At 34.7% G+C, this 22,792-nt stretch overlaps 1 protein-coding gene across 1 annotated transcript in view; it reads right to left on the bottom strand.

Annotated features, from left to right (window-relative positions):
- The window catches only part of LOC104850012 (EGF-like and EMI domain-containing protein 1), a 543,433-nt gene that overhangs the window by 519,704 nt on the left and 937 nt on the right, over nt 1-22,792 (bottom strand). The window contains exons 2-3 of the mRNA XM_033762692.1: nt 21,663-21,742; nt 20,478-20,611 (exon numbers count right to left, since the gene is read on the bottom strand). Coding sequence (XP_033618583.1) covers nt 20,478-20,611; nt 21,663-21,742 — 214 coding nt within the window. The remainder of the gene's footprint in view (nt 1-20,477; nt 20,612-21,662; nt 21,743-22,792) is intronic.

The following is a 22,792-nucleotide window of genomic DNA, read 5'->3' as shown; positions in this document are numbered from 1 at the left end:
TACTGTTAAGCTCTGAAATTAGATTTCATGTGTTTTCTATTCCCTATTTGTTTAGCAAAAAATATGTGTGTAACTAAATAGATAGCACATGTATATTCACAATGTTAGTGGCTATCGAAAGACTATCTTTAAGGTGAATAACCACTTAGAATTATAATACTGTGTGTTCCTTATTGCTCCCCGGTTAATTTTCACATGCAACTGTTTATAGCAGAGATAAGCTGCAACCCGAAGGACCAGGACACGTCAAAGCCACAAAGAAATCTGGAAGTGTTTTCTGTCCAAACTGACTTATTCTTCTGGGATTAAAAAAAGCCAAAAAAGGATATGATATATTTCTATACAGTGAGGTAGGGAAATGGGTCAGTATCTTTTAAATTTTTTTCCTTCATTGGTACACTTTAGGTATACAATAGTTACATTCATTATTAGGAAATATCTTTTATTTCCTCATTGAGTTTATTGGTACATTTTAGGTATACAGTACAGTTACATTCATTGAGATCTTGTACTTTTACATGACAGGTCTTGGTTCTCATTTTTTCCCCTTGTCCCTGACCTCCCTTCACCCCGTCACCCCCTCCCCATTTACAAACACTTCATTTCCATTTTTTCATTTTCTCATGTTTTTTTCTTTTCCCTTGTTTAGCTTTCCCCTACCCTTCTCACTTTCCCTATACCGTTAGCCCCTTTCTTCCTATTTCACAGTGTTAACTATATCATAAGGATCTTATGTACAATTATAGTTTATTCACACCAGAGAAACCATTCAGTATTTACACATGTGATTTATTTATTTCACTTAGGAGTATATCCTCAATATGTATCCATTTTCCTATGAATGAATCTAATTTCTCATTCTTTATGGCTGAGTAATATTCCATTTTATAGAAAAACCACATCTTCTTTATCCATTTTCCAACTGATGGGCAAATGGGCTGTTTCCAAGTTTTAGCTATTACAAACTGCCACTATAAACACAGGTGTGCATATATCTCTGTGATATGATTCTTTTAATTCTTTTGGAAAGATACCCAGCAGAGGGATGGCTGGGTCAAAGCAAATATCTTTTTTAAACAGGGAGAAAACTTTGAACATGCTAACCACTTTTTCCTGAATTTTAAAAGTTTGTTTGATGTGCATTGTTGCTACAATTTAATTTTTACTCATACATTTTAGAGAGATCCCCGTATAGTTTTTAAGGCAATGAAAGATTTATTACTAGCTTATACCAACCAAAATACAGTTTAAAGCTTTAGAAAAGCCCTTAACTATTAAGAAAATTTCTTAGCCTTTGAAAACATTTCACCTTTGTTGTCAAAAGATGTAGCTAAATGTCTGCAAAGTGATTTGTTGCAATAATGAATAAGTAAATGTGTGAAGGAGTAGATAAATGGGTATGCAACATCTTCAAAATAGTAGTGGAATCGACCTTTCTTCAAGTATCATTTCAATAACTAAGAAGTCCATCCCTAGGTTATACTGTATATTTAAGGCTTTTCATTCTTTATTAATGCATAAATGACTGAATCATGCAAAACAGCATCCATAATTTTGCATTTACTAAGCTATTAGATTTGTTCAGCTTTAATGTTCTTGCTATCCACCAGCTTTTCTTATTTGTTAATCAACTATGGAAAACATTCTTCATCTTAAAGCACAGTATTTGTCCTATTATAAAGTACTAATTATTGTTTTCCATAAAAAAGCTTAAGTGACACTCATAGAAAGTACATCATTCCTTTCGCAATTGTGAAATTGTCTGTAAATAGGACATCTACATGAGGAAAAAACATAACAAAGAAAAAAGAGTATAAATTATATTTTCAAGGTCTGCCCAGTATATTAACTTTTATATTCCTTGTATTAGTACGTTTAGTCTAAATTTCCATTTCCATCAATTTCTTGTAATATAAATCAACCATATCATTTGCTTCCTTTTCGTTTTAATTTTCATTTCACTCACTCATTTTCTTGTATCCCTCTGCAACAAGGCTTCCTCTCTAAGTGTCATCAGTTTTTAGTTCTCTAAATTAACAATGAAGTTACCATTGAACTTTCTGATGCTCAGGATCTTCTCTAACCCACAGCCAAACACACATTTATGTACTCAACATATTTGAGCTTTTCACTGTAATTTTTATTTCTGGGTGAGTACATATTGCCCCAGTTACTGTTTTACCTGAATATGCCCTTTGTATAAGGTATGATACAAAACTATGGCGAGTATTTAAATTTAAAAAATTTTTTAAATTACCACAGTAAAAGACACATTGCCAATAATGCCCCTTAAAATACTTTGTATATTTGTTGTGCACACATTTTGCCACTTTATGAAGCAGTTCTTCAAGTTTCTTTGCTTCCTCAATATTCTGAAGCAATTCAAAATGTTTAAGTCAATTTCTGTCAAATAAAAAATTACAACAGTTCTCATCTGCCCTGTTCATTTGGCTCTTCCTCAAAGTTAAAATGACCATGAAAGGTAAATGTTTTGAATGGATTCAGGACACCAAGGCAGCCATGACAACACAACTCAAAACACTCATGAAAATGGACTTCAACAACTGCTTCAGAAAGTGGCAGGAATGATAGGATAAGCGTGTTCAAAGTGAGGAGGATTAATGGCAATGTTTCTTTTACTGTAGTACATTTTTAAACTTTAAGCATCACTGTATTATTTGATCAGACCTCATATGTGTTAGTAATGCAAGGGCTGCCTGCAACTATGTGCTTTTTCTAATCCACTTACCAGTATTGGGATGAAAATGAGTAATACAGCCAACTTTTACCGTCCCCCGGAGTATAGTTCTAGCTCCCAAACCCCAGATATCCAAATCCATAGCATCAGGTCCCTTATGTAAAGTGGCACAGAATTTGCATGTTAGCTGTTCATATTTTCCCATATACTTTTAGTGACCTCTAGATTATTCATAATACCTAATACAGTCTAAATGCTATGTAAATAAATATTTATTATGCTGTACAGGGAATAATGACAAGAAAGAAACTCTATCTGTGTTAACAAAGTTTTTCAAGTATTTTTAATCTGCAGTTGGCTGAATCCAAAAAAATATATTGATATGAAGCGTCAACTGTTTTTCTCTACTAAATTCCAGGTTGATAAAAAAAGGAGCCACATCAACTTGTACATGGCCATAGGGAAAATAGTTTCATTTTCCCTTCAGGTATTCCTGACACGCTTTTCAGGCAGCTGTAATACATTCTTACTTAATTCACAGATTTATTTTGACCCTTTTCCAAGGTTAGATGTAATATAAGCATCTCAACATTGCAGCAATTGCAATGTCCTGTAGAAGATTATTTGTGATAAATGAAAGCTAAGCAGGGGTCACCAGAACTCACAACAGAACAAAACATACCATCTTTGCAGTCAAAATGGGAAAAAAAATAGCTATTAGTGAAGTTGTATAGCTAAATCTCTAGTTATAAACATTCTTTAACATATAATCATTAAAACTATTTTTAAACCATTACAGTGACTTCAACAAATGTTCATTTAAACTGTAGCCCGACTCTTAAAATTTCAGGTTCCATGTACTTTATTCTTGCACCCTACCACATTGCCCAGTCTCCAGCGTTGTTCAAAACTAACAGATTATAATAATGTTATTTTTTCACTTGCCTTCTGTAGGTTGCCATTTGATTCAATAAATGGGTGTTTTGTCATTACTTTCAACCCACTTGGGCAGTGCAGACACTATTGGTCTTTACTAAGGATGAGGAAAGTCCTAGCTCAGTACCATACTAAACAGATGAGAGGCCACAGTTTCACTTTATTATCTCCTTGTCCCACACTCACACAAAGGCATAAAAGAGACTCAAGGCGTTTTATTCTTGAAGAAGCAAAGAGAGAAGAGATTCCTCGTTTGTCAAAGTTCATACAAGCAGAGAAAGTAGAGGGAACAGACTCCACAGAAGACCACCCTCACGTCTTCCACCAAATTCAAGTTTGAGGGATTCTTAAAACCATGCTCATGTTCATTTGTTAGGACTCACAGAACTCACTAAAAACTACTGTACTAAAATAAGCCATGGTAATAACTGCATGCAATAGAGTCCAGAAAGCTGAAAGAGTGCTTCCATTGTCCTCCATCCATGGTTTTGGAATTCAATGATTTCCTGGTACCAATGTGTGACAGTAGGCACAGACTATTACCATCCAGGAAAGTTTATCCAAACCCCATCCTTCAGAGTGCTTGTTGAGGCTCCATTATGTAGGCATAACTGATTGCGACTGCCTACATAGTTGATTTCAGTCTCCAGTCTCCAGTTCAAGGCCTCTGAGCATCAGTCAAAGCCCTTATTTTCAGTCACACTGTTGGTCATTTTAGTGTGACAAGTCCCCTAATTTAAACAATTTGACTATGCCCAGCCCCAAATTTAAATAGTATTATTAAACTATTTGGTTACCTAACGTCTCCAAAAGAAGAAGGTCATATCAGGTATGACATTTCAATAGATTAGAGAATACCTCCCAAAAGCTGCCATCAAAGGACAGAATTCTTTTAAGTAAGGTTAATTTCTTTACTCTACACCTACATTTTCTCTTAAGCCTTTGATTTGGGGCACTTGTCCTTATAGTATGCATACTCATTATAGCTATAACTATGTCTTAGGCATTTTTGAAGGTCAAAGGAGATTTACTTAATAAGATAGTGGTTAAGAAAGGTAGCTTATATGAGAAAATATGAAGGGCGGGGAGGAAGTGATAGATATAAAACACAGTATGATGCATGGTCAGAAACCTAAATCCTGGCACTGCTATTGAGAGTAAATACAAAGATGGCTAGAGTTCTTACATGTACAGGCAAATGAAGAAATAGAGTGCCATGGCATCTAGTATTTTCCTGGGATGAGACTATATCTAGCCCTGCACCTAAGGATGAAAAGAACATGAGCAGTAGCCTGCACAGTATATGTAGAGGGATTCCTTAAGGCCCACCGCTTATGTGTTCACTACTGGATCTGTGTCACCACTTAGTTTTTCATTCTCAGAGGCCCCTGTTAAAATGCAAGTATGGTAAACCAGAAGTCTTTATGAGTTGTTTAGCTTTTCAAGTTTTTTCTTGACATAAGAGTGGACTAAATTTTGATGAATAAAGGGAAGAAAGAAAAATATGAATTGAAAGAACTGCATGGGAGCCAAAAGGAAAAAAGATGAGAAATAAGTCCCCAGAAGTGCTCATCTTTGCAGAGTGGCAGAAGAAAAGCCCTTAGGGCCCACTGCAGGCCCAGTTTATCCCTAGGAAGTTGTAGCCTGGTATTCTATGACATTAGAATGAAACATTTGGGTTGAAGCCTTGGCTCAGCTATTTACGAGAAGTAACTTGGGCAAATCCATTATGCTTTCTTAGTCTATCACTTTAATTTGCAAATAATGTAAACTCAATCACAGAGTAGGCATGAGCTTAAATGAGATAACATATAGGAACTACCTTGTTAAATGTATTTTTAACTGATATATAGATTGTTACGATTAACTGAGCAAACTTAAGAACTAGTATACATACATTTACATATATATATGCATACTACAAGTAAGTTCTAAAGAAAATAATAATTCTTTCAAGGTACACTATTAAAACAGACTTCATAGTTGAATGCACAGAAATGTACACATCTGTCTGCAGGAGTCACAATATGTATTATAACACTGAAGGCTCTGGAAATTCCCACGAGTAAACACTATATGAGGCTGCACATCACACCACTTCCCAAACATTTTTTTAATCCAGAAACTTCATTTGGTGTAATACTTCTTAAAACACAGTAGAAGCGGTGATCCAGAGAAGAAACAGAAATAAAGCACGTTGAGCATACTTATGTTTAAAAATACAATGAGAATGCATTATTTCCTACACATCCTGTATTTTAATGTGATTAATGAGGATGAAGGTGCTAACAGACTCTCTGTTCAGAACATGATCCAAATCAGTGCTGCTAAATTTGTACCTTCAGAATCATCAAGTTTCTCAACTTTCTTAACAATTAGTGTTTTCTTCTATTTATCTCATGCAGGTTTTAACTTTTAGCTGTTTTCTCAAGTCTCCTCATCTTTTGCTCTCAGGAAACACATCATTAAAACATATTCAAAGGAGCCTATGCCCATGACCCTTCTGTCTGCAGAACATAAAAGGTGACAAGGTCACTGGAGACTTACTCTACCTCCTGCCCCTACCCGCCAAATGCCATGCCACCAGACTAACATAAAAGCAAAGGATCTTGCAGGGAAGTTTCATTTTCTTTTATCCAACACAAAACCCACACTTAGTAAGGTTCTTTTAAAGATTATCATACTGGTAGTTTCTAACTCTGATAAGTATGAACCTCCGTGGGGCGTGTGGAATGTCCCATTCCATCTACTAGCATTAGTAGTATGCTTTTATAAAGATGGAATAAGAAATTTATGGATTCAGAAATAACTAAGAAGTAAAATTTCCCAGAAAAATCAAGTGATGCTAGTGCATTTCTAGAACAATATGTCTAGAAGCAAGTAAATATGAGTAAAGCCTCACCCCACACACATATATGTATATATGTATATATACATAGTGTGTGTGTACACATTTGATATACAAATTCAAAGTGTTCAAAATCCAGCTAAAGTGTTCCAAAAAAACATTGAATGCAGATAATAATTTCTGCAACAAAGCATATTCCCTTCTTTTTAACTCAGAATTTCTTTTTTCTAGCAATGTATAACATGTTTAAGTAAAAATAGTTTTAAACTTTGGTAAATAATCTAAAAAGATTTATAAAAGTTTTATTTTGCATCTGCTGGAATATGAGAAGTGTGAATTAAGAAAACAAAAAGCAAACAAAATCTCACCTATTAGCTGCAAACAACAACAAAAGGAACCCCTATACTTGAAATTTGGCCGTTTTAATGATGTATTATTTTATTTTTCTTTGGAATTTCAACATCTTTCCCCTTTACTTGAGTATATCTTTAAAATACATCTTTACATACACATGTACCACCTTACAATCTTCAGGGGCATCACACATACAGTTGAGATCCACACTACATAAATTGCAAGGATGATAAATTTAAGTTGTATTTGCCACAATTTGCCACCATCACCAGGTTCCTGTGCCAATATGAATGCATTTCAGAAGGTTCCACTCAGCAAATTACAATGATTTGGTTTCCTGTTTCCTTAGCCAGAATGTAGCTTTTTGGACAGCAGAGCTACACACAAATTTTGCAGGCCCTAAAAACCTCACCCAATACATGTATGTGTAGTGAACAAAACTTTTAAGTGAAGGTATATGCTGTGTAGGAATATTATTTGCAAAGCATACAGACCAAGTTTAAACATTAAAAAACAGCTTAACTCCTCTGCAACTATTGCAGGAAAATAAAATGATACCAACTATATTTTTCATAAACAAGAAGTTCCTATGGGGAAACTATATCAGCTATATATTTCATAAATTAGAATCTCCTTTCAGTTTACAGGAAAAAAAAAAACATTGCATAGTGTTGGAAAAGATGAACTTGGGAGCCAATATGATCTTGGGCATATTCTTTACTTCAGTTGTCTTGCTGTAGTTTGAATACAGTATTTCCTCTCTGAAACTCAAGTTGAAATCTGTTCTTCATTATGAGATGATGATAAGTGGGACCAAATGGGACCTTTAAGAAGAATTTACGGCTCTCCTTTCATGAATGGATTCACTCACTCAGACATCTAATAAATGTATGGATCAAAGGGTTAATGGATCATCTTGAGAGTAGATCTACTCTGAGGTGGGTCTACTCTGAAGTCCAGTTTGACTAAGTCTTTTGCACACTCCTTGTTTCTTGTCATTTTAGGGCTGAAAATGGAGCTTAGAGGTAAAACTGCCTGACTAATATGTACTAATTGACGAGTAAGGCCTGGTGTTTGACCCCAGGACAACAAAAATAAAATAAAATAAAATAAGCAGAAATAAATTTATTCTTTATAACTCATCTAGTCTTTGGTACTGTGTTATAAGCAACAGAAAACAGACTAAGATAATGTCATCTGTAAAACAGGTATATTAATGGAACTTACCTTACAGAATTAAGGTGAATCTTTCTTTTTGGCAGTACTGGGGATTGAATCCTGAGATACATCCTGAACCTTTATTACTTTTTAAAAAAATTTTAAGATACACTCTCACTAAGTTACTAAATTCCCCGGGATGGACTCAGACTTACCTGCAAACTTTCTGACTCAGACTCCTAGGATGCTAGTGTTACAGGTATGCTCCCTTTGCCCATATAAGGTGAATATTAAGTAAATCAAGTACTTAGAAAGGTCACTAGTTATTTTAGTTACTTTTCTCTCCTTGCTGAGACAAAAATACCCAACACCCAAAGTTAAAGGGGGAAATGGCTTATAGTTCATGGAGGTTTCAATCCCTGGTCTGCTGACTCAAAGACAAGACAGCCAAGGAGCTACAGTTCATGGCAGAGGAAAACAGCAAGAGCAAGAGAGCTTAACAGTGTGTTTCTGTCCCTTTTATCTTATTCAGATGACTTAGGGCAGGTAGCACTCGAACCCTTAATCCTAGTGCCCTCAGGCGTAGCCCCACCAACAATCAATCACACACTGTAGATTCAGCCACCTCTGAAAGAGCATGAGGCTTCTGAGGTGACATTTAAACACAAACCATAACACTAGCATATAAAAATCATGACTTATGAATTAGCTAAATTGTCATTATGATCCATATTCAATGTGTTCCATTTCATCACTAATTCACCATGTAGAATCAAATGAGCCTGGATTGTGCTAGGTCATTTTTCTCTGAGATTATCACATTTGAAAATATCAAAGTATTCATAAATATCAAATTTTCATACAGTCCTTTGAAAACTATTTCTATAGTTGTCAATGGCCACGCAAAGCATACCTAAAAGGATATGTTAGCTAAATTCTTCCAATGCTACTATTTTCAAATTGATGTCAAGGGAGTAATTCTGCAAGAATTCCCAATAACAGGATGCTCTTTTTCTGGGCACACAGGAAGATTTCAGATATTTACAGTTTTACTCATAAACACTCCATCCTCTCCTTTATCATACTCATCATAGGACATGTCAATATTCCCATAACCTCTGTCAAATTATATCAAACAGAATGCAGTTAAATTAATATAGACTAGGCCAGGGACAACGGGAAAAATGAGAACCAAGGCCTGTCATGTAAAGGTGCAAGATCCCAATAATGAATGCAACTGTACTGTATACCTAAAATGTACCAAAAAACTCAATGAGGAAAAAAATAATATAGACTTGTTAGAACCTTGCTGAGGGTTTAAAACTCTAAAGCAACACATCTTTTTTTTTTTGGTACCGGAGATTGAACTCTTGCAAGGCAGACCACCGAACTGCTGAGCTAAATCCCCGGCCCAAAAAGCAATGCAATTTTTATTAACACTAGATTTTCACACTGTTGTCTCATGCTAAGAATGTGTATCAACTTACCCCCACAATATAGTTTCAATTTCATTTCATAATATCTTCTACTAAAGCTCATTTAGGACTGTAGATTATTAAGTGCCTGCAATTAATGATTTTTGCATTTTTTCCAAATTAAATTGCCTTCCCAGACTAATTTTCTAATTCAATTAAAATAAGCTATCAGGTTTTCTTAGCATGATTTGCTCTTTATAAACCCCCTGCCACTTTTTCCCTATTTTCATTGTTTCAATAGGCCAACTGCTGAAATGAAGCTGTGGATAAAGAAATACTGTTTTCTAAGCTTCCTATATTAGTTTGCTAGTGTTGTTGTAACAAAGTACCACAGGCTGAGTGAATGAAGCAACAAATACTGTTTTTGATGTGTCACAGTTCTGGAGGACAAAAGTTTGAGTTCAAGTGTCAGCAAGATTGCTTTTGTCTTGGGCTGTGAGAGAAAACCTCTTCCTCCCTCTCATCTAGCTTCTAGTGGTTTTTTGGCAATCTTTGGCATTTCTTGACTTATAGATGCATTATTCAGATCTCGGCCTTCTACCTGTGTGCATGCTACTGAGCTCAAAATTCACCTTGTCATAATGACATCATCCATTCCAGATTTGGAGTCCCTACTGTTTCTTTTTTCTTTTTTCTTTTTTTTTTTTTTTTCTCATTGAGTACATTTCTCATTGGTACATTTTAGGTATACAGTACAGTTACATTCATCATTGGGATCTTGTACCTTTACATGACAGGTCTTGGTTCTCATTTTTTCCCCTTATCCCTGCCCTCCTTTCACCCCTTCCTCCCTTTCCTATTTACAAATAATTTATTTCCACTTTTTCATTTTCTCATGTTTTTTTTTCTTTTCCCTTAGCGCCTTTCCCCTACCCTACTCATCCTAACTAATTATATCTGTAACAATTCTATATCCACCTAAGATCATTGTTTGAGGTACTCAGAGTTATAGCTTCAACATATGAATTTGGGGAGACACAATTCAACTTATAACACTTCCTAAATAACAAATATTTTTAGAAAAATGTCAATTTAAGAAAATCCTTCAGCTTAATCTTCTACTCAAATAGAAGATGGATCATGCAGAGAACTCACTAGACTCCTTGACTGGAACTTACCAAAGGCACAAACATCACAACTATAACCCTACATCCAGTATTTCCCACAGGATGGAAAGCAATGCAGCAGCAGGAGTCTTTCCTCTCTCACGTTTAGTTCTTCCTTATGATTCTTATATAATATGTAGTCAGTAAGAAGTATTGTTTGATTAATGCCTTTCAGCTTACACATCATGTGGGTTATCTTTTAAGGCTCTCCCAAATAACAATCAGGCAGACATAGAGTTATGTTCAATATTATTATAAAGGCATCATAGTTTGGAGGTTAAGCTGACAGACTCTGGAGCCAGAATATATGTATGGATGCCAGATTCCATGCTTTCTAGCTTCTTGGCCTTGTGCAAACTTTTTATGCTTTCATTGTGTATGAAAGTGGGACATGCAATTATTAATGCAATATATTAATGCCATGCAATATATTAATGTCATACATCAGCAAGGAGTAATAATTTATACATTTACAATGTTTAGAATACTACCTAATATGTAAAAATTTCAGTAAAACCAAAGCTATTTTCTTATAAGTGATACTACTGAAGCTAGGAGTATAAAATGCCTTTTCAAAGATAATGTAGATGGTCAATGATGTGACTCAGTCACAACCTCAGAACTCCTAAGGACTTTCGTTGTCACCACATAATATGGCAGTGCCACTTCATTATTAATGCACATACACATTATACATGTAAATAATGGAGATATTTGGATACTTTCATAACCACAGGAAGTAGAATATTATCCAGCACTACTGTATGCTCAAGTCACTACCACTACAGGACTGCCTGCCTGGGAACTGAGTTCAAGGGTGGAAACTCCTTTCAGAATCCCATCAGTTAGCCATTCAGAACCTTATTCTGAAATAGCTGGTTTATCTGGACCAAAAAATGTAAGCAACTACCTCTGTAAACCTGAAAAAAAACACACATTTTGGCTATTTCTCTCCTGCATCTTTTATTGCAGCCAAGAGAACTACTGCTTTGACTAGGAGTATTATTAGTACTAGTACTACTACTACTACTCTTTGAATTTGCTGAACTCTTTCATATCTCTGGACAATACACTATTCTCTCTGCAAAATTTAAAATTATTATTCAGTTTATCTTTAAGAATTATTTTTATTTTCTATTTTCAAATTTGTTGAGAAACCCTCCCTCACTTCCTGGTATGACACAGATGACCCCTCTTCCATTTCCTTTAGCACATAATTACCCTCCATCAAAGCACTAGCGAGCTGTGTTACACTCATTGGTCTCTTGGTCTCTATCTCCCACCACACTAAGAATAACTTATTTGTTTTGGCATTGCAAGTAACTAACAGAGAGACTGTTTTATAAATATTTACTAGCTAGAAAATTGACTAGATGACTGGATGAATAAATATTGAATAAAAGAAACAAGAAGAGTTCAGAGACTTGGCATCCAACCATTAAGCACATTATCATTAAACTTGACTTCTGAGCACAGAAAAGGAAGGTGGAGTAAGTGATGAGAACAGGTGTTGACTTTATGTGTAATATTAATCAGTTAACAAAACTCCATAAATTGTTCTGCCTGAAACCATATAAACTTTTTAAAGAAGAAAATTTCACTATCAGCTGTCTAGCCTGATTTGGATGTGTTCAAATCTTCAAAGTATTCCTCTTTAATCAATAGCTATTTTAGAAAGCTGTTCATTACTTCCTAATTGTCCAAATTCATTTTCTTCATTTTTCCTTATTAGAGGCAGATTTTTCAAATGAGTTAAGTAGATCAGCAATTTTAGAATCATTATTAACTTCAGCATTTCTGTCAGTTATTAACATGTCCCTTCTCTCTCTAGGACTGGAGTCTTTCCTCCATTTTTAAAAGGCCATCTGGTTATTTTCAAGACTTTTTTTCCATGTAGCTCAAAAATATAGCCAATTTTACCCTACGGTAGCAATCTATGTTTGCAATAACCCTGATCAGAGATATTCATCGCATTTTCAGTTTTGAATGACATGCAGGGATTCCCTATTATGTTAATATGTTAGAAACTAAGTAAATAATTAGGATAAACCTACATTTTAATCCATCTCAACCAAGCAAATAAATCATTACTATCATAAACAAAAAATCTTCCAAATAGCATAAATATTTTACATTTAAGTATATTAAAATTAAACATGTGCATATTTATTGACTCCAATAATTCCATTGATTGGAATCTGTCCAATGGCCCACAAAATTAAAGACATCAGGATTTATTATTGTATCAGAAAATAGAAACAAATAAATATTTATCAATAAATGGGTAGCTGAAAATCTGTGTATATTGATGTCATGGTCTATTATTCTGCCTTTTGTATATGACTGCATGAGTTCACAGAAAGATTCAAAGGTTTCCCAAAAGGTTGTTACTGGGAGGAGAGAGAAATTTGGAAGCAAAGCGGAAAGAAGGAAAAGAAAGAGAAAAGAAGAAGAAAAAGAAGTTTTATGAAGAGACAGGTTTCAGGATACAATTTTATTTATGTAAAACTTTATGATTATGTGAACATGAATAAATATCCATGAGACTGACTACCATGGATTTCTGAAGTCAGTCCAGTACAATATGTACAGTTGCCTTTTATTTATTCCATATACTGGGCTTTGTATAATTCAAAAATTATTAACTTTTTTTTGTTTTAACTTTTATGTTGCCATGTATATAATTTGCAATACATTAAAAGTATGTTATGATGTATGCCACATATAATACAATTATATGATGTTTGTATGTGTAATATGCATGTGCATATATGATTTATATACAATTTATGGAGAGAGTGAGAGAGAATGAATGAATGAATCAGACCAAGGAGCATGTACTAATACATGAGAACTCAAATCTAGACATTGGGCAAATGTTAAATTAGAAACAATATTACCAGGCTATACTCAACCTGCCTGATAAACTGTTTGTTCCACCAAGTATATTCCTTTGAAAAAGGGCCTTTGCTAATTTTGAATTTGAATTTTCTTTGAAGACTCAGCTAATGTTATATCTCCTTAATTGGTTTTTCTACTTTTTTTCAAATGTTTGACCTCTGAGAAAGGCTTCAAAATTTTATCTTACATTTACATAATTTTTGGTATTTCATTTTGAAAAATGAAATGCAACACTATGTAGGAGTGTCTGAACTCTTACTACTTCATGTTGTACAACCCTCAGGTTTTATCAATCTCCCTTCAAACTGAACAAGAATACCACAATGGAAGAAGAAAATGTCAGAATCTAAAGGCAAAAACAAAATTGTGAAAGACACACTGATTCTGCCTGATTAAAATAAACTAGTGTTTTCATCAATCTAAACTCTGAATAAATAAAATGTCTACCTGCTTAAATTTCAGAAAACACATTAATTATTTTGGTGTATAAAAGTTAAGTTGGAATAATCAAAATATCCAAGTACTGATGCAGGAAATAAAGATTGAATTAATCCAGGTATAATTTCTATGCCATTATCATCACCATGTCTCCTTAATTAGCTTCCTCCTTTGGGACTTTGATGTTTTGCAAGATTTTCTCTACCAAAACAAATGCATTTATAAGATAATAATTAATTAATTTTTAAAATTCTGAATGAACCAATGACATGTATAATCGCTCATCACAATTACTGATCAAGGCAAAGAAACCAGTGTTGCACATGTAGTTGAGTTAATTTATTCAGAGAAAAATAATGTGCTATCCTGGATTGATGAATGTTTTCTGTTACTTCTTTAAAATCATGAGAACAATTCAAGATACATCCTAGAGCTCAAAACACTCATTGACCTCTGTTTTGAGACCAGTGTTCCACAGTCAAAGGGTATATTGAAGTTAAACATCAGCTTTATTTTAATTCAAATTTTTATTTAAAAATAGCAAATAGGCTGGGGATTTAGCTCAGCGGTTCGGTGGCCTGCCTCACAAGTGCAAGGACCTGAGTTTGATCCCCGGTACCACAAAAAAAATAAAAATAAAAATAAAAATAGCAAATAGGCCAGGCATGGTAGTGCACGCCTGTAATCCCAGCACTCGGGAGGCTGAGGCAGGAGGATCGCTGTGAGTTCGAGACTAGCCTGGGCTACATAGTGAGTTCCAGGTCAGTCTCAACTATGTAGTAAGACCTGTCTCAAGAATAAATAAATAAATAATAAATAAATAAAGCAAATAACTCTGGAATAGTGTGTCAGAATTCATTTACAAGAAAAGCTGCTTGGAGACAACCCATGAGAAACGTTAAGACTAGACCAAGGGTGGAAAAGACGAGTGGGCGAGAATGATGAGCTCTCAGCATCTTTCCAATTTCACTTATGAAGATCCAAGTATTAGTGACCAGAAGACAAACATGTCTATAGAGACAATAAAATATTTGGTTAGCTGTTTACATCTATTTCTTCAACTTCCTTAACCTAGATTTTGTTTTCTTTTTCCAGCTCTTAAGAGACAAATGCAGATGAACCCACAATCTCTTGAGACTAAATCAGATGATTAAGTCAGAACAAATCCTTTGGAATCACCATGTCTCATGGCAGATGCAGAAAAGGATAAATCATAGACCATCTGAAAACTTCCCACACAAGAGCGAGTTTAGAGGTACATATCCAAAATTGACAGTATCTTCCAACCACGAAAACCGGGACGGCAAATGATAAAATGGTGAGAAGTGTGCAAGTTTGGAGTTTTTTATTTTCTGTATTTTTAAAACATAAAGAGCATGAAATCAGTAAACATTACATCATGAAGACAGCATGTTAGTTCTACTTTGTTCATTCATAAAACACAGAGATCTCACAGAAGAATACTGTACCAGTAATTTCAAACCATGGCTCCATGAATGATTTATCAGCTGAGGTCAGAATAGGTTTTCTTATTAAGCTGCTATTTCCTTTACAAACTGACTACTTTGAACTTACTGTTACCCTTTAAGCTCTTCTAGTGAATAATTAAAACTAAACTACAAAGCATATTTTGTGAGGTTGATTACACTACAGATTGTAGGTTTCTGCTTAGTGACTTATTTTAAATGGCTGCCAATTACCAAAGGGATAATTCTGCCATTTGTCTTCATCAACAAGATTGGCTGATCCCAAAAATCAGCTCCAAATCATAGCAGAAGGATCTCATTTGTGATTCACCATATTGACAGCGGGTCCGTGGAATCCCTGTGAGTACTGGCATAGCGGAGCCTCGCCATCTGAGCATTTCCTTTTGTTGAAATGAATCCCCACAGCAAAGACAGCTTTACGAAGGTGAGCATGGAAAGTGAGAGAATGGAGCTGAGAGAAAGAAAATCACCATGCTGCTAATACAACAGAATCCAGAAACTTCTACCGGACAAGAGTGTTGTTATTACAAGTCAAGGCCTTACTCTCCAAGGCCTTACATAATTCTGTGTAACAGCGTATGTGTGTATAAAAGCAGAATCTCAGACCCACCTCAGAATACTAATCCCTATTTTAACAACATACCAGATGATGTCTATTCACATTAAAATTTGAGGAGTACTACTCAAAAAAACTACATGGTTATACATACCTTGGACAGAGAATGAATATCTAGAATATACAAAGAACTCAAAACAATCTTATCTCTCAAACAAAGGCTCAGTCAAAAACTGAACAACTGAAATGAACGGACACTTCTCAGAAGTACAATGGTCGATGAATACATGAAAAGGTGTCCAGCATCACTGGCAATTAGAGACATGTAAATGTAAAACATACTGAGATTTCACCTTCAAAAAGGATGCCTGCCATCAAGAATTAAATAATAAATGCTGGCTAGGCTGTGAGGGAAAATGAACCTTTCTACAATAGTAGGAATGTACAGTGATACAACCACTATGGAAATCAGAATGGAGATTCTTTAAAATCTAAAACTAGAAATTCCATTTGATGCAGCTATTCCCAAAAGAGTTAAAGACATCATATTACAAACAAACATACATACCCATGTTTATAGCAGCAAAAGAACTAAGTCTTGGGAGTGGCCTATATGTCTATCAGCAGATAAATGGATAAGGAAAATGTGTTATTTATGCACAATTTATTGTAAGGAAGGATGAACTTGAGTTACTTTTAGGAAAATGGATGCACCTTGAGACAATAATATTAAGTGAAATAAGTAAGATACCCAAATATTAAATATCGTACGGTTTCTCTTACATGAAAAGCCTAAAATATAAAAAAATTAAGAAGCAAAGTAAAAGGTAACAAAAAAAATAGGGAAGTAGATCTTTTGCAAATGGTAAGTGGACATTAAAATAAATTAAGATGTGTTATGTACATGGATCAATTCCACATTGTGCACTGCAAACATTTACCAATAAAAACTAAAAAAGAAAGGAAGGAAAAAGAGAGAGAGAGAGAGAGAGAGAGAGAGAGAGAGAGAGAGAGAGAGAGAGGGAGAGAACCTGCATAGGTAAGATGATAAAGTGGCCAAAATCCAAAAATGAAACAAAAATACAATACTTACCTAGAGGCAAAAGACTATGACAGGTGTCATACAAAACCAGTTCATCATCTCAGTTCTCAATTTTAGGGGTTTATAACACCGTTGAGCTGGTATCGTGGACAGATCTTTCCACTGATCATAAATCAGCGAGCTGCAGTGGCCTAGCACTTCTTAGAAATACACAGTGACCCCCAGTGCACCACTCAACACTAAGCCCGCTTAATATGGAAGCCTGCAGCAACCTCACTAAAATATTTCAAGAGTAGAATGCACACTGGGGAAGGAAATAGGCTGCCGACAAACTTCCTGAGGTACAGAATAGCAGGAGAGATGAATGGTTGTGCTGTGGTGCCACATCGATTGCAACACACTGAAGCATTTTAAGGGACTTCGCAATAAACATAAACACATAATATAGGTAAAGGAGTTGCTAAGCGGAACCATTTCTCCTGGCATGAATGAATTTGTCTGCCACTTGAGTGCTGTCAAACACACTCCAAAGGTTCTGAAATACCCTCATAAGAGGTTTAAAAAAAGACTGCACGCCTCATCTTAAAAAGTAAACTGCCGCCACAGTTCTGCAATTAATCATGACAAGCACAAGTTGAGAAATCCCATTTAGATTTAGTACAGTGATTTCCCTCCGGACTTTTGAATCAACTGTGGATTACAAATTTGATGATATGAGAAAGGGGCAAACATAACAGAGGTGGAAGTCAAGATACAACCTGCCTGGCTTTAAATCAACTGTCTTTTAAATAAAGAGACAGAATATAAAGGGATCCTTTCATGGATCCTGAGTCACGGCCTATCATCAGAAATGCTTACCAGAAAGACTTCTGTGCATTTTGCACATGTCATCTGTGAATATTCAGTCCAAAGTGATGCTCTGAATATGTGGTGCTGCTAAAGATGGTGAAAGCTTGACAAGCATGACATGATGGAAGCCCAAAACAAAGCAAAAACCTTTCCTTCCATTGACAGAGTTAGATGGAAGAATTATAATTTATAGTGTAGGCAGTCTCGTTCATCATCCCATCTTCTCCACCCTGGGCAGCACCTGTGAACTGTCTGCTCCTCAGTGCTGCACACCTATCTGTACAGTGTAGTACCAGGTCCTAACAAACGCAGGAGTCTGGATCATTTCAAATCAGCACATTTCTCCACATACCCTGCCATGGATTGATTGATCAATAGATAGAGGGATGTACTTGTGAATTTATATATGTGTGGATATAATTTGTATATATTATATTACACACACACATATCTCATTACATATGCAATCAAGCTTTGTTAATGTATAGATTAATGAGAATTAAGAAAGACCCCATGGTTATAATATAGAATGCTTTAAGTATCACTGAACCTACTGAAAATAAAATCCAAAATCATAAACAGAATAAGGAAATTCTGAGGGATGATAATGTATATGCTTTTCAGTTTGACACTGAATGCTCCTCACACATTAATCGCATTACAGCATGAAATCTCAATCATGTCGTCCACGAGGGCGCGACATTGAGTCTTGAAGGGGAATGAACTAACTAATTCAATTGTGGGTGACTGTGGAAGAGCACAGTATAAACACAAAGTATACACACAGCGCCAAAATTTCACAGGGAATGGGACAATTATGGAGGAAAGGTTTTAAAGGCTCATCAGGGAGGAAATCGTGAATCAAAGTTAAAAACACTGGACTATCTTGCTGTCCTTGTATCAACAGACATCTCTAAATAGATCAATACCCTTCCTGTCACATCAATGAGATATGTAACCTTTAGTTCCAAACTACTAACATTTGTTTCTCATCCTCACAAACCTCACTACATATTCATGGGAATTTTCAATTTACACTTCCTTCAATTTCTCTTTTCCCACCATGTCAATGTTTATTCTCTCAAAAATAGCACTTATTGGCTGGACGATTCTTTATAACATTTAATTATTCACCATCTTGAAATGTAACCTACTATTGTTTGTATCTCTCCAACCTGTAAGTATGTTTATATATTTTTTACACAGAAAAAAGAATGTTTCACAAAGATGCCAAACATCCTTCAATGTTGGAACTATTTCAAACTAAATGTCATAAGTGGAACACGTAAAAGTTGAGAATAAAAATATAAAACCTGCTTTATTGCACATACTTGTTTTTTCCCCAATTCTGAAAATCTATATGGAAGATAACTTTCTTTCTTTGGTTGAGGCTAATATTGACAATAATTAAACTTCATAGGAATAGAACAGAAAATCTAAATAAAAAAACATTTCAAAAACCTGTAAGTATAGATCCCATTCAAATCTATTTTAAAATAAATTTTCCTGCTGCAACATCACACTATCAAACACATAATACATGTTACCATGTAACAAGCATGATGCACATGTGTTAAATATATTTTCAGTTCAACAATTAATATCTATTTATTCCTGGCCTTATTTTTCTAAATTTACAAACTAGGGCACTGAGAAATGTAGTAATTTTTTCTAAGCCCACACAGCTAATGAGAGCAAGGGAAAATTTTCTAATTTAAATATCTTTTAAATGTCTTGAGTTTGCACACAAAAAAAGAAAAAAAATCTATTCATCTGAAGGGTGACCACCCAAACACAACGTATATGCAAATATCCACAATTATAAATAATTCTTATAGCATTTTACTTATTACTATATAATAAATATTCTGATATTTCTATACAATGGCAATCTCAACTATTTATAAATATTCCCAACTTTCCATGAGCAATAGTAATAATAATAAATTCTTTGCTAACCTTAAACCACACCATTTTAAAGTTGTTTCCTGAATTCAGATCCAGTTGATGTATTTACATAAAACTCAATCTTTCACCAACTATTTGTATCAAGAAGTTCTTAGATATTTTGTAAAACTATTTTAAATTTTTGAAAAATAAGTCTGCATGAAGCCTTGTCTTACTAGAAAGCATTGTGGGGATCCTTGCTTTTTCGCTCCTCTTCTGGCCTGCCAAGTTAATCCTTATTCAAAGGCCATAACAAAGGTAAAGAAGCTCTAGGTTTCAAAGTGTTAGCAGAGCACTAGGGGCAGGTCAGATGTTCACAACTGTAGATCCCAGGATTCAAGTTGTGCTAAATATAGCAAACCAATATAATATTCCTTGCTTCCTTTAGCTTTTTGATCTTCAGATTCAATAGTGTATCATGTCATAAGATAAAATTAGTAGCATCTAACCAAAAATACTTCACAAATAAATGTGGCCTAAAGGGAAATATTCATACTTTCTATCTCTGAAGGAAAAAAAAATATAATACTGAAATTCCTAATGAGCATTCCTTATGTTCCTTTTCTTAAATTGGTAATTAATACTTAAATTTTACTAGAAGAAATATTTTGGAGTAGGTGAGGCTTTTGCTTCTGCTTTTGATTTTGAAATATCATAAGGAAATAACAGAAATCGTCCTTACCTTCTTTCATAACCCGCACACCATCCAGGTGGGTACAGCCTTGTTTCCAAAGCTTGACCATGTGTGTGAAGGCCTGGACACAGGGCTGTAGGATTCCTACCACAGTCAGCTTCTGTTCTTCACAAACATTTGGCCTTGAACAAAAAAGAACCGGTAATGCTATGAATATATATATGTATGCTTTGTATATGAGCATGAAGCATTTATTTCTCCATTTTCCAAAAGAAGTTTGTGATGTCTTAAAAAAATACATAAAGTGAAAACAGAAAAATACAATATAAAAATCAAAGCCCCATAAAGTACGTGTAATTATAACATGTCAATTAAAGTTTTTTTAATAATTCAAGACCAGAATAGAATTTAAAGAGCAGGAAAAAGTAAAAAGTTGGATATATAAGTCATAATTTCCCTCACAGGTAGAAAAAAATGTGCCACATATTAATTTTGAGCTTTCTAGTAATCAAAATTCTAAAAAAATGTCAGGTTTCTCAATCTTCATAAAGAAAAAGCTAACCTATTCATTAAAAGAAGTTAAACTTTTCCCAGAAATTATTTCTGAACATTGTTCCATCTTGCTGAATTTTTCATGAAAGACTTGTGAAAACACAAGTATTTTTTCACCTGTAACATTATACTCATATTCCCTTATACAAAATTTAAGAAGATTTACAGAACTTTAGATACATTATCTTTGATTTTAAATGTTTCAAGCTAGGGTTGCAGATGTATATGAGTGGTAGAGAACTTGCCTAGCATGTGTGAGGCCTTAAAGTCAATCCCCAGTACTGTAAAATAAAATAAAATAAAATAATAAAAATGTAGAGCTAGATTATATTGATAGCCTAGAGTGGTAGAGTTAATATTTATACTCATTTCATAATTCAATGAATGCTTTATTCAGAGATCAATGATTTACTAGTTCACATCACTTTGCTTTGGCAAGTAATATTAATGATTACAGCAAGTTTAGCCTACTGCTTAGACTTCTCCTGCATTCCAAGTTACTTACAAGCCATCCACTGACCCACTGTGAAAACAAAAAAATGGATTCAAACTTTAGACAGTGAGCTTTGTAAATCTAGCATTTGATTTGATTCCTGCTACCAGGCAGCTCACACTGTGGTTTAGTAGCCATCTTCACAATATGCTACAAGTAGGACAGATCTTGGATTCAGGAGCACTTGCCAGTTCTTCCTAACAGTCTCTGTGAACTTATCCAGGACGTCATCATTGTCATCATCATAGTCCTCGTCCTCATCCTTATGCTGACAAATGACCAATACAATAGTTCTCCCTATGCTACATGTGTCAGTTACATCAGCCTCCAGCACTACAGTGTCTTTTTGTTATCACTCCTTTCTGTAACTCCAAATCATTATCTGATTTCACTTACAACCCAATTTTCCCTTCTAGATATATTTCTAAAACGCTCTTGTTTAGACTGTTAACCCCACCTTCACTGAACAAAATTTATACCAGGCTTTATTTCTGAGTTTGCACAGTACGCTTTCACATTGTAAATACTCTGTTAAACAATAAATATAATAACTCTGCTGAAGCTATGTTATCTATAAAATTATCAAAAATTTAAAAATTCTTAGCTTTTAAAAATTCTGTATTACATTTCTATAAATCACCACACCAACACTGTTATATGGCTTTACATGACTTTCATGAACTAAGTAACCTCAATTGGAATGCACTTACAGCCCTTTATTTTTAGGCAATAGTTTGAAATGTTGTACATCATTCTACCTTGACTTCAATTTTGCAACCTCCTTTTCATGTATCCACTCATCTACCACCCACGCATCCATTCAAAAATCACTTATTCTACACCTATGTGGATAAGCAATCATATTAAATGCATTCTCCCAATCCAAGATTTCGGACAAGTTTTCTTAGGAAGTACATAAAACACTGATCAGTAAGTGATAAAATGAGGCAGGAGAGTAACCAATAAAGGATGTATCACTCCCACTCTCCTGGACCTCTTGGCACTTGCCATAGATCTATCCCCTAGTCTCCTTCTGTAAATGTATCCACTCCACAACAAGACTGTAAACTGCATGCACTGAAAACATGCACTACTAATAATAAAAAAGAAGCATTTCCCAGCCAGTCATCATCATCGATGACTGTTTCTCCACAAGCAAGAGGGCACCTTTGAATTTATACACTAATTCCTGTCAGTGATTTGCTGAGGGCTTCTCCTTCCATAGCATTTTAGACCTAAAGCACAGACAGGCAAAGTCAGCTTCCAGCAAGCAAAGTAAGCCCTGAAGCGGAAAAAAAAAAAAAAAAAAAAAAAAAAA

This window comes from Fukomys damarensis, unplaced genomic scaffold (genome assembly GCF_012274545.1).
Source record: "Fukomys damarensis isolate Sample0158 unplaced genomic scaffold, DMR_v1.0_HiC HiC_scaffold_12, whole genome shotgun sequence".
In the NCBI taxonomy this organism is placed as follows: Eukaryota; Metazoa; Chordata; class Mammalia; order Rodentia; family Bathyergidae; genus Fukomys; species Fukomys damarensis.
This window is presented reverse-complemented; position numbering and strand designations above follow the sequence as displayed.